Source organism: Fringilla coelebs (assembly GCF_963513975.1).
Source record: "Fringilla coelebs genome assembly, chromosome: 8".
NCBI lineage: Eukaryota > Metazoa > Chordata > Aves > Passeriformes > Fringillidae > Fringilla > Fringilla coelebs.
Window position 1 is genome coordinate 30,659,587 of NC_140066.1, and position 12,558 is coordinate 30,672,144.

The 12,558-nt window shown below is 38.2% G+C and overlaps 1 protein-coding gene across 1 annotated transcript in view; it reads right to left on the bottom strand.

The window, feature by feature from the left end:
• Positions 1-12,558, bottom strand: part of PDZD8 (PDZ domain containing 8) — a 52,334-nt gene that overhangs the window by 18,602 nt on the left and 21,174 nt on the right. The window contains exon 3 of the mRNA XM_084210000.1: positions 12,439-12,541. Within this exon, the coding sequence (XP_084066126.1) occupies positions 12,439-12,541 (103 nt within the window). The remainder of the gene's footprint in view (positions 1-12,438; positions 12,542-12,558) is intronic.

Here is a 12,558-nt window from a genome sequence, read left to right on the forward strand (position 1 = left end):
GGCAGACCCAGCCCTGTTGGGGACAAGTGGCAATAGTGGCAACATCACCCATGCCCCAAGGTGAGTGGAGAGGGACAGGGTGGTCCCACAGCAGCACCCTGGATGCCCATGGCAGCAGGACCCTCCTGCCCTGCTGGGGAGGTGCCCCTGAGCAGGTGGAGCCAACTCCCCCCACAGAAAGCCTGAGCTTTTCACCTGGGCCTGCTGCAGCTCTCTGCAAAGCACTCACCAAGTTTCATAACACATCTTTTTATTTCTCTTTCCCTCTTCTCTCCTCCACCACCACAAACCCAGCTTGTGTGGGACTGCGGCCAATCACCTTCCCCAAAGAATTCACAACTCACTCATTTAATTGAAAATTGAACAAAGAATTTGTCAACACCATACAATGCATGAGAAATAAATACAACTTAAAAAACTCATACAAGTAGCAAAGCTCTGAGGACACAGAGCCAACAACACTAACCAGGACTAGAGCCAAACTAGGCCACCTTCTTGGTTGAAGTCTCTGCCTGGGTAAACAACTTTTTTCCAACAGAAGATCAAACTCTATTTTACAAATAACTGTGCTTTCTTAAAAAAAGCCCAAAACATTCTACAGGTATACAGAAACTCAGAAATATCAAAAAAAGAGACATAATTAAATTAATACAAAGAAGAGACTTTTCCAATGAGCAATGAGATACTTTGAAATGGATATCAAAGTTATGCCTGCAGATTTCAGTGACACTCACTCAGTTGACATATCAATCTTAGGGCAGCATGGCTAAAATATGATTTTTTGAAATTCTTAAATGACAAAAAATTGCACTACTAACAATAACCAATTTTAAAAAAATCTTTACACTAGATAAGACCACTAGCCAGCATTCACATTACAGAGTATCCAAGACAAATGGGAGCAATATTCAAAAAATGGAACAAAAGATATGCTGGGGAAGAGGTGAAGTGATACAAACTCAAAAAAAGCTTGTCTGCATCTCCAGTGCACATTCTGCATATCAGCCACACTCTCTCTCTTAGGCATTGCTTTAAAGTATTTCTGACCAACTGACAGTTACTGGCTGCCTGCTCATTCAGCACACTCAAGTGCTATTCCCTCCTTAATAAATGCTATGTAGAAATGCACAATACCTATAGATTGATAAAAAGATGATTGGACACTTCAAGTTCATGACTTATTTGCAAAATTTTAACTTTTCAGTAACAACAAATTAATCACTGCTCTCCTAGTTTGGTTTTATGCTGCTGCCTCAAGAGAAATTCCACTTTAAAAAAATTTCAATCTGTTCTATTGAAGTAGAAATTTATACTCCTGCAGTTTGCATTTGTCAATACAGAACACTTGAAACTTACCTAGTAATCTGTAGAACTGCTAGACACCAATCATCAGGAAAGCACATTGCAAGAATAAAAGAATCTAGCTTTCATAAGGAAGAAGAATCTCTTTCAGAAGCTGGTTGGTAAAGTTACTTCCCAGTAAAATCCAAAAATAAAAAATAAGAAAGAGTGCCAAGGTTCAATGTCAGAGACTTATTTTTGATATGGACAGAAGAGAAGAAAGAGAAAGGAATTTGCTTGTACCTCTCCCATTCTACCACTGCTTTGCTGAAAAGGAGTCCCAGGACTATATCTGTCAAGACCCACGCAGCATCTTTCCCTACGCTGTTCTTCCTGCAGCCACAGCAGCATTCCTCGAGTCTTTTCTATTGCAGATTTAAAATACCTACCTCAGCATTTGAAGTGTTATACACCAGGTTGAGGATTTGGCAAATTCAAAAAAGAACCCTTTGCTCCACTAAATTATTTCTGAATGTACAAAGAAGTGTGTATTGTGTCCAGGACACATTTCCAGTGTCTTTATAAGTTACTACTTCCATCTGTTAAAACAAATTCAGAAACAAAACTAATCTCTGCAGAAGTACAATCTTTCTTCTTAGTGAGAATCAGGTTCTTAATTTTCTGGTAAATCTATTTTATTTTCATTACAATTACTAGATATGAGGGAATATTGCTTTAATGACCTTACATAAAATCTGTTCCTCCTAGCAGCTATTTTTAAAGCTCGGGAATTAATTCCAACTCTTGGTTACCTCAATCATATGCAACCAAGACTTTTGGTTCCTCATCCACTTCTACACATCAGTTGGCAAAAATGTGAATGCCTCTGCTCACAACAGCAGCCAAGAGTTTGCTCTGAGTTATTACAAACATTTTTAGAATACTCCCTATTTCAGATTCTCTTCCAACAGCGAAAGCTTCAACAACTCCAGCGGAAATAAAAATGTTTATCAAGATGGGCAAAAAATTTGTTTAAAAAAATGAATTCTTTTCTCAAATATTGTTTTGCAAGGAGTAAAAAACCATCACAGATGTTCCCATGTTTTGGCAAAACGACCAATGTAAACTAAATGAAGACATTTAATATTACTTTCTCTCTCCAGCAGGTCTGTACCTCAGATGTAATCTTGATGCAATTTAATTAAGAGTTTTTAGGCTAAAACTGCCTTCAGCCTGGACTGTCTGCTATGCAAAGAAAGTTTACTCCATCTGAAGCCATCCCTACAGGTATGTTCTTAGACTAGTCTGAAGACTAAATTAGTATTTTTGTGAATTATTTTATTTAACTAGCTGAAATGAGATAGCTCTGCTGTCCTGCCCTCCCTGGGTAACAGCATAGTCTGTCATGTACTATTTACCAAAAGTGAAGAAAAAAAGACTTTTTTATCAATGAGCGCTGCCTGGCTGTGCTCAGGAAGAGGGTCTGAGCCAGCTTGGCACTGACCTTGCTGGAGCTGGGACTAGATTACTTCCAGAGATCCTTTCCATTCTAAATTACTGACTCCACTCAAACAGATACTTCTTCCAGATACCATTTTAATCTTCTTTTGGACCATATATAATTATTAAGAAATGCTTGGAATCAAGCCCATTTTTCTGCTGAATGTTTCTGATCATACAGCCACATATGTCCTGGGAGTTTCTCAAACCTGTAAATAACACACATTAATCAGGCACGTGAAAGATTCCGCACTAGCTAAATATTCACAGTGACTCTCCTCCCATGAGCTGGCTTTGCTGGTAGTGTAATTCTTGTCCTACTTCCTCTGCTCTCTGTGCAGCAGAACTGGTGCAGGTATTTATCCCTGCACATGGTCTCCTGCACCAAGCTGGCAGTCCCTGATTGCTCTTCCTCACTGCTGTGCACAGGCACAGCCTCTTAGTTCAGGCCAGCCGTGTGCTCTTGAGGCAGAACTCCCCATGGTCCCCACCTCCTGTGCTTGGATTTGCATTAGGAAGTGCTCCTGCTCCTGGAACACACCGAGTGCATTCCCTGAGGAGGAAGCTTGGCAGCAGAGCTGCTGCTAATGCTAATGTGAGTGTTCCAGGAGCAGAGCCCAGCACGGCCTCTAGGACTGCCCTCAGCCCCAAGGCTGTACCAGCTCTAGCAGGGCAGCCTATGCACCCCACTGTCCACTTTACTTGCAAATTGCACATCTGGTTTCCCAACTTTCTTTCATTTATTTATATGTACATGTCCATAGAGAGAACTTGATCTACAGTCTGTACACAAGCCTTGAATCCAGAAATAGACTAATTGTGATATTGGTGTGTTTCATAGTCCCCAAGAACAGACTGTACAGCTCAAACAGAATTGAGACTCCACATTTCACAGAAATACCATGTGACTGAACAGCAGTTTGTGACTTAAGCAAGTTACTTGTTGTACACTTAACTAGTCCAATGAAATCCTACTGTAAATGTGCATCTGATTTATACCAGTGGAAATCCCTGCTTTGAAATGGGGAGATTTACAGAGGAGATGAGCCACATGTTTGTTTGCGTTAGAAGTTCTGGACACTGTAATCCTATTCTCCCTTCACATGTAGCTCACATTGTTATGTGAAGTGATTGTTTTTAGTTTACAAGCTGCTGTACAGACTATTTCTGATATATTTCCACAGATGTGTGATTTAACTACTGTGGAACCTAGAAACAGATTTCTGCAACTGCTCTCTAAATATCAACTTTGCTATTTCTTGACTCTGCTGATGAACTTCAAGTGAGTCAATTCCAGTTTCTCAAGGGTCACTTATTGTATTTGCAAGTATCTACATTTTTTTCTAATGCATGGTCAACTTGTTATCCATCAAACTTCCATATATATTCAACTGAAGAAGAGCAACTGATATTTTTCATTATACATATATATAAGTGCATGTACTTATATGTACAACTTATACTTTAAAAGTGCATATGCATATTTATAATAGATATGCTTTTAGATGGCTTTCATAATTAATAAAAAGCCAATAAACAAAACACACAAAAAATATTTCTGCATATCTGCCTCAGGTTTCTAAGGAATTAGGCTTGTTTTCTTTCCTTCCGCCAAGGAAAATCTAAAGCTTTGATTAATATCAAATGGATCTGAAGGTGCATGGACATGACATTTGTTCCAAAGTAAGCATCTAAAAATGGAAAGAGATGACATCAGTGTAGATCTGAATATAATAACTTTTGGTTAAAGTATCTGTGAAGACACTCATAGTTCCTAAATGACAGGCTTTAACCAGATTGCATTAAGGGAAATGCTCCATTTTCTAATGATTATTTACTCCTGATCACTTCTGATCTGCAGGTAGCCTTTGCAGAGCATCACTCTGTTCCCTCTAACCTTAATACACCAGGTGACCTTTTAGTCATTTCATTTGTATGACAGGAATTGGCAATTCCAGGTTTGATCCCCAAGGCTTTTCCAGGACAATTGCTGCACTGCCCACTCACGTTATTCTCTTATTGCTCTCTGCCATCATTGCAGAGCTCTGGGAGAACATGCACTGCACTTCTCTGGGGAAATTTTTGCTTATAATTTTTTTTTAATTATGGAAACCATTTTTAAGATGCTTGGTGACCAATAAGAATCCCTTATCTTGCACTGATAATTATCTTGATATTCACTTTTGCCTACAAAGTGAGATTGCACTCCTGCTATTCTACAGACAGAACAACCACAGCAACTGCTAATGCATAACCATTGAAAATGATAACAATATAAATACACCACTCTTCTCATTCACTCTGTGTGGCTCCAAGTGTTGAGCTCCACCAAACCTAGAAGAGACTTGTAACATTGAGACAAGCACCTAATTTCTGGTTCAGCTTGTGACTGAAGAGGGAGAAAGAAAGAAAGAAGATAAACAGTTGATTTGAGATAACGTTCAGTTAAATAATTACATTCTAGGAAGGCAAGATGTGACACATGTAACAACACTGCATTACCTTGAGTTCAAGAATCTGAACTACTTAAAGCATTTGACTTCATAAAAATAGTTACAATATATTAGACTGTACTCAGAATAAGGAATTCCTCCCACAAAATTAAAGGCTTTCTTTGCAGTCACTCAGTACATTTTATGCCTGTATTTTGATACTTGAACCATAACATTTAAAATGACTAGACATCAACTAACTATTTGTGGTGTATGGAAATTCATTTCTATCCCAGTGAAGGGCATCAGATACCTACATTAAAGAATGGTAGGTTCATTATTTAAATAATTAATATAAATAATTATAGTTAATAATAAAGGATATTTTTTTAAATCTTCATTCTAAATTTCTTCCTGGTACGCAACCTGATGATGCTTTTGTTTAAGCTAATGTAATTGTTAATTCAGCCAGTGTAAACAAAAAAATAAGAACCAGAACCAAGCAGCTGAGATTTCTTGTATGGTCTTCCCAGTAGTTATTAATGCACTCCAAGTCTATAAACAGGGGAGATATTTCTACTTGGAAGCAAGGACAATATCAGGTTCCTGAAGGGTGGAAGTTAAACATCAGCTGTTCTGTGACAACTACAAGCACTTGCCTATACTTCGACAACCTGCAGAAACTCCAATGTAATTTTCTCTTCCTTAACTGCAAGATGAACTTCCAGAAGATGAACTGCTTGTGGCAGTAACGCTCAGACAGGTTCTTACTGAGCAACCTGCAGTCAGAAAAGAACAACTCTGCAACTCTAGTCATGTCAAACCTACTCACATCTCACACAGATTTTGGGTGGGAGATAACTGGTTTAGGAGAGTTTGTGAGCACCAAGTGCCAATACCCTGCTATTTCTTAAGATTTTTACTCACAGCCATGGACCCCCTTTCCCTTTTCCCTTTTCCAGTTTTTACCTACTCCCAGGCTTTCTCTCTGGAAAATGTTTCTGTTCAGTAATTCTGTTCAGTTCAAGCACAGACTCCCTTTCTTCATTATTTTGGGGGACATAACTGTTCACTAAAGGAAGGAAAACAGGTGTCAACCTACCCAACTTGATGAGGTCTTGATTTGGTAGGGAAACATTGCAACATCACTAAAATCCATACACATGAGTAAATTAGCTCCAATCCAGTTACTACCTCCTTAGTAAGAACAGATCCCAGCCCTACATTAGGAAAAGGCTAACTATTATAAAGTTGTCAGAGAAAATATATTTTTAAAGTAAACTATGGGGCTGAAGAGAAAAACAGATTACAAACCAATGAGAATAGAACCAGCTTATTTTTCCAAAGATGGCTGTAGATATCTGTGCTTAAGTAAATCCCTCCCCTTCCACTTCAGTCATGTGAGGCAGCCTCCAAGCTGCCGGCTCATCTGGCCATTCAACTTCGCAATAGGATGTAACAAAATAATTGAAAAAGCCATTCCAGAAATACTGAATTACCCAGGAACCACTTTGTGTACTCTGGTCAATAGAACACTTATCTCTCACAATAAGCCATACTGTTTATACAAACCAAGTTAGCTTTCATGCATCAGCCATCTATTTATTTAGCAAGATCAGCTATCACTGTAAATCAATTTCTTTGCAAACGAGAAAGACAACTGCTGTAAAACCTACTTAAAACTCTTTACTGCATTCAGTATTTGGACCTGTTACAGAACAGGCAAGAAGAATAAGGGGAAAAAAAATAGTCACCAGCACCACATCTGGTGACACTCTGAAACAGTCCTCACTTTTACAAGCACTTCTAAGGAAAAGGTATAATTTACTGCAAATAGCTACATATCTTTAAATATGAACCAGTACATTAAAAAAGTATGACAAGAAAAGCTTACAACTGACAGTCAAACTAGGTACTACCAGGATGATACCTAAGATAGTCAACTGAAAGGTAACTCATAGAATCTGTACTACAGGTTGGCTATTCCATGAGTAAAACACAGCAAAAATGGGTTTATTTTCAGATCAGCTCTGTAAAAAGAGAACAGAACTAATCCTGAGTACGCCTGAAGTTTCATGCAGCTTTTGTCCAAGAACAGTCATACAGAAAGTCTCACTAAGGACAATTCACCCAACATAACCAACTAAAAAACTGGAGCCTCTTTCATGACTGATGAATCAGGAGGTCACTGCCACGTTTTCAGAGGTCAACACCTTGCAAAATATCAGCTTGGAAAACCTCAGCTGGATAGACAGTATCACCAGAGGCATCTGCAACACAACTTGGCTACAAAATCTAATGGAGATTCCAACTGGAGTTAGGTGGTTTCAAATCAAACTTATTTCACTATACAAGACAAGTAGTTGGTTGCAGAACTCCTAAATCCAAGGAGCATGAATCAGCCTTACTGGCAACTCTCAGAGTAAGAGCTGGGATGGGGAAGTGCAAGAACACAGAGAGCTCAGCACAGCTTCTTCTAACTCAAGTTATTTTATCCATTAATCTTTCCATCTACCATTTTCAATTTGAGACCAGCAAGTCAGATTTGTTGCAGTCAATGTCTGTAGCACTCCAGGGAAAATAACAGTGTCAAATCTGGACATAGGGAGAAAAAGGCGCAGGGAAGGGAAGCCCCAGCCTTGGATGCACATGCTGCATTCAGGACTGTCTGCTGCCAAATGCCAGAGTGGAGCAATCTCTACTTTCTGCCTGACCCAACAAGGGTGCTCATGGCCAGGATGCAGCACAGGCCAGCTTCTGGTGAGCAGGTAAGAAGTTCCACATCAGGCTGTGACTGAAATCATGGCATTGGGCTCTAAAGAACTATCTGAATGTACACTGAAATAAACCCCTCTGTCAGTGGGGTTTTGGTGGGGTTTTTTTAATGTTCATCTTCAACAGTTTCTAAGTAATAAAGAACTACAGTGCATTTTCACAGAAGGTTGCTCATTAAATCACAGTAAAGCTTTCTGAAACTCCAAGTCAAAAAGCTTAAATGTTTAGGATGAGACTGAAAATATCCTGATGGCCTTCAAGTTTATTTGAAAGACAGATTACAGAATATTATGTAAGGCACAAATCTCAGAACTATTCCCCATTGTATTTACAAATATTACCAAGTTTTACAAGATCATGAATTTTCATAAAAAGTGACATTTTCAAAAAGCTTTTCTTGCTTTAATCCTCCTTCTTTCTTTTGATAGGATTAAATGCTGAAATGGCAGGCTGTTAAATAAGCACAGTGAAATGCCAACTGTGAGGCATTTAACTCCATGTATTCACAAATTAACATTTCACAGTTGCTTTAAATTTTGACATTATAGTTTAGTACCTTCAGGCAACTCATTTCAGAAGGTGCTGGATTTGATTTACATTATTTTTCATTTTAGATTCATATGTTATGGTACTGGAATACCTTGAAGTTTCCCTTAATCCCTGATAAAGGAAATTTAGTTTTATGAAAAGCTGAGAAATATTGCTCTTTTTTTCTATAGTGCAAGGTTGAAAGATGGTGTTATAGGTCCTCCCCTTGAGTTACTCCAGTGCTGATCACAATGTTCAGAATGAACTGGAGAAAACATCAAGCAGTATCCATAAAAAACCACTGGGATGCTAATCTTAATTCTTTAATTCCTTCTATTATTAGATTACTTCAGGAGATATTTGTGTGCTTCTGAGACAACTGCTGCAAGAGTGAATCCTATGGGCCACCATACGTGGCATTTTAGATGGAAAATTTTTACTTTGCAGCATATGAATTCCAGTTTCAGTATTGCTAAAGTTAATATTTATAGAAGGGATTTCAAAACATCATAATGAAAAACCCTACCAACAATAAAAAAGCCCCAACACTTACTGCCTGTAAGAAATAAGAAATTGTGGAGAGATGTGAACCCATGGCTATTCTTGCAGTATTACCTCAGACAACATAGTTGACACCAGAGTGTAAAGGTGTTTCCTCCAATTTTTCTTGGGTTATGTAACTTATTTCATGATCAATAATGGTTTTCTTGTGCTCCTGAATTTATAGAAAAGAAGACTTTAAAGAAAATTTGGAACAGATATATTTTTGGTACGCAGTGGAGAACCTCTGCACATTACTTTGGACTGTTACAACCAATAAAAAGCACAAACCATGTACAGTATACATACGTATAAGATTATCAGAAGATACCAATCTCTTTGCAATAGTTTCTACAATTTCTAGAAAACTACTTAATCTTTATCAGAAAAATCAGTATGTAGATAAAAGAAACATGACTACAAAGATTTCCAGAGCAGTTCATAAGAAACAAGATTCTCACTTCAATATAACTGCACTTTTGAGTCCTTCTTCTCTACAGAGGTGGATGCAGAGAAAAGCACCAGCATCTAGAGAGCAGTCAATGTACAGGCTACTTACAAAGCTACCTCAGGTCTCTGCTACTCATACTTCAAGTTCATCTATCTCTGTGTCCATCCTTCTGCCAGTTGTACAGAAAGCAGACTATTTTCCTTTTATAAATAAATAAATTTTGATTTTTGCTGAAAAATCATGTTGCTCTTTCACAACACAGGAAGTGCTGGTACTGGTAAAGAGTCTCACCAAGGGTAGAGGGGGCCCAAGGTTTACCCCAAACAGATGTGCTCCAAGGGAAAATAGAACAATTCTTTTTGTTTGTAGAAATTAACCTGGTACTGCTGACTTCCAGTCCAGTGGACACACCCATCCACATTTATGACACAGCCTCCACTTCATATCTACAAGCATGTATGTCATTATTTACAGATATCTCATTATTTAACCAGAGAACACCTGTCTGCCAATCCAATGCTGCTAATGCTAATTACTGCATCCTAGCATCACTTTTACATAGCAATGCACTGATTAACCTTAATTCCAGCAGCATGTACTACTAATTAAGGTGTTTAAGGATGTGTACATGTTTCACATGGGAATGTGCCAAATGACTCTCTGAAGACTCACTCTTGTTTCAGATTTGACAAACATAAGCCTGAGACACCTTTGTATTGTAACAGACACCTCAATAATGCTCCAGATATATTCAATAACACAGCATCTTTTTTCAAAATCAATTGTGACATCTACTAACGTTCCATAAATTCTGGGATCAGATTAAAGTCTTGCCAAAATTCATTACAAAGTATTAAACCTGTCTAATCTTTTATCGCTACTACTAACACAATAAAAAGAATGAAAATGTCAGGAAGTATAGAAAGTTATGAGAATTTTCCTCGGGAACATTGTAGAACATAGTCTGAATCAGGGGATGTATTGTCATCCCTTTGTGAGGCTTGTATAAATTAGACTGTTAAAAGAGAATGTACCTTTAACTTTTCACTTCAACTTTGTCTGCTATTTCTCTTTTGCAGTTTCTGAAGTTGTTATTCATTCTAACTTCATCTAGAGTAAGTATTGCACATGTGAGCATTGCAATCAAGATTTAATATAAAAAAGATATTAAATATCGCCATCAGCTGCCTCATGGTTAATATTGCATTAGGGCTAATAATCACAACTAAGGATAGAAGTAAACTTTTTTGTTGAAGACCTTTGAAAATACTCTCACCACTCAGTGAGATGTTCTAACATTTTGTAACTTAGCTTGCAAATTTAACTGGATTTCCTAAGGAAAAGAGATTTCCATGATTTTGCTACATCTGTTGAATACAAATTGAGAACCAAAAAGAAGTTCTGCAAATTGCTAATTTTCAGTTTCCATATTGAGATTTCAAAAGCAGCATCTTTAAACCAGGCCACCATTCCAGGGGCCTCAAGTTCAGAGTGGTTGGGCACAGTGAATTCTCCAGTGCCAGCTGAGCTCGAGATGCAGCAACCCAAACTAAGGAGTCTCTGCTCTGGCAGTGCTTGAACCCACTGAATGAAGTGCACCACAGATGCACAAAAAACCCTCAGTACACTGAGGGCCAAATTTACAAAAACTTAGAACATTTTTTAAAACCGCCATTTCATTTAAAAACCTGCCATTTCACTTTAGATACTGACACTGAAGATGAGTTTTTGAGAGCCTCCCCATGAGTACTTTTCCATAGTTTCAAAAGAAGCCATTCACCGTCACTCCTTTACTCCTGCTGCCATCTGCTGTCACCAACACTTCAGTGCCACAGCGTCTGCAGAGCGTTTTTCCTCTTCTGTTGTTAGTGTAAAACAATGTAACACTGCTTCTCAAACTCTAAAAATAATCACATGCTAATTTGTCTAGAGGAGTGTACTGGTAAATCAATGCATTGCCACCTTCACTGCCAGAGCATCAACCCTGCAGATCTGTGCATGTTTTCATACACAGCTATCACTCAAAAAGGGGCTGTTTGCCCCTTTTTGGCAAAACATAATATACATGAGCTGAAAACAAGTATCAAAGCATTTGTTACAAGGACTATAGACCCATGCAAAGTGGAATTTAATGGTGGAAAACTGAACGAGATGTTGAAATTCTGTATTCTTGCTGCTCCAGTGGAAAACAATGCTGGTCTCCAAACACAACTCCAGTCAGATGTAACAAAGGCAAAGGCTTAAGTTAGTGGCACTCAGCAGAGGGTAAAATTCAGGGCAAGGATTTTTTTTCCAGTGACTTCTCTACATGAAACCAACTGTTAGCACACAGTCTTTTTAAAGCTTTGGGGGCTTTTCTTCAATAAGCACACTACTTAAAGCTCAGCACAAGCCAAATTCAATTTGATTACTAACACAATATCCCTCTAATGTAAAACTATTTCATACATCACACCTCTTCTTCGAAGAAATAGAAAAAGGTCATTCTCACTCTCACAAAAAATAGGCAGGTAATCTGTATGCTGCTAAACTCCTGTTATCAAGTGCAATAATTAGTAAAACATTACCTTACAATACTGGCCAGGCAAAGACAGGTGAATCTTACTCACTGCTTTCTAAACACTGCCCCACCCAAATAGAACAAGACTATAAAAATGTATGCTTTCCACTATTTGTTTTAATGCAGCTGGACAGCTGGCAGTATATTCAAACCAGGTACAGTTTCAAGCACAGTTGTGAGAACTGAACATGATGTTATCCAAACATGGTAATTTGTCAGTGGACTAAAAGTAAATAACTGGTCTGGTATGTTTTGGGTCTGGCTTTTTCTATGTCACCCATCTGATTGCCTAAAGACACACTTTCTAGACAATGTATCAAGTGCATAGGACAAAGTGCAATATGCAAAGATGACACCCTTTTTTTTTTTACCGTTTTAATAGAACTTCTTGATTTTTCTTCCCAAACACTACTGCTCAGCTCCATTGTGCAATGAACATTGGTTTCTCTTTCATAGGATCCAAACACCAGTAACCTGAAATAGAAAAGCCT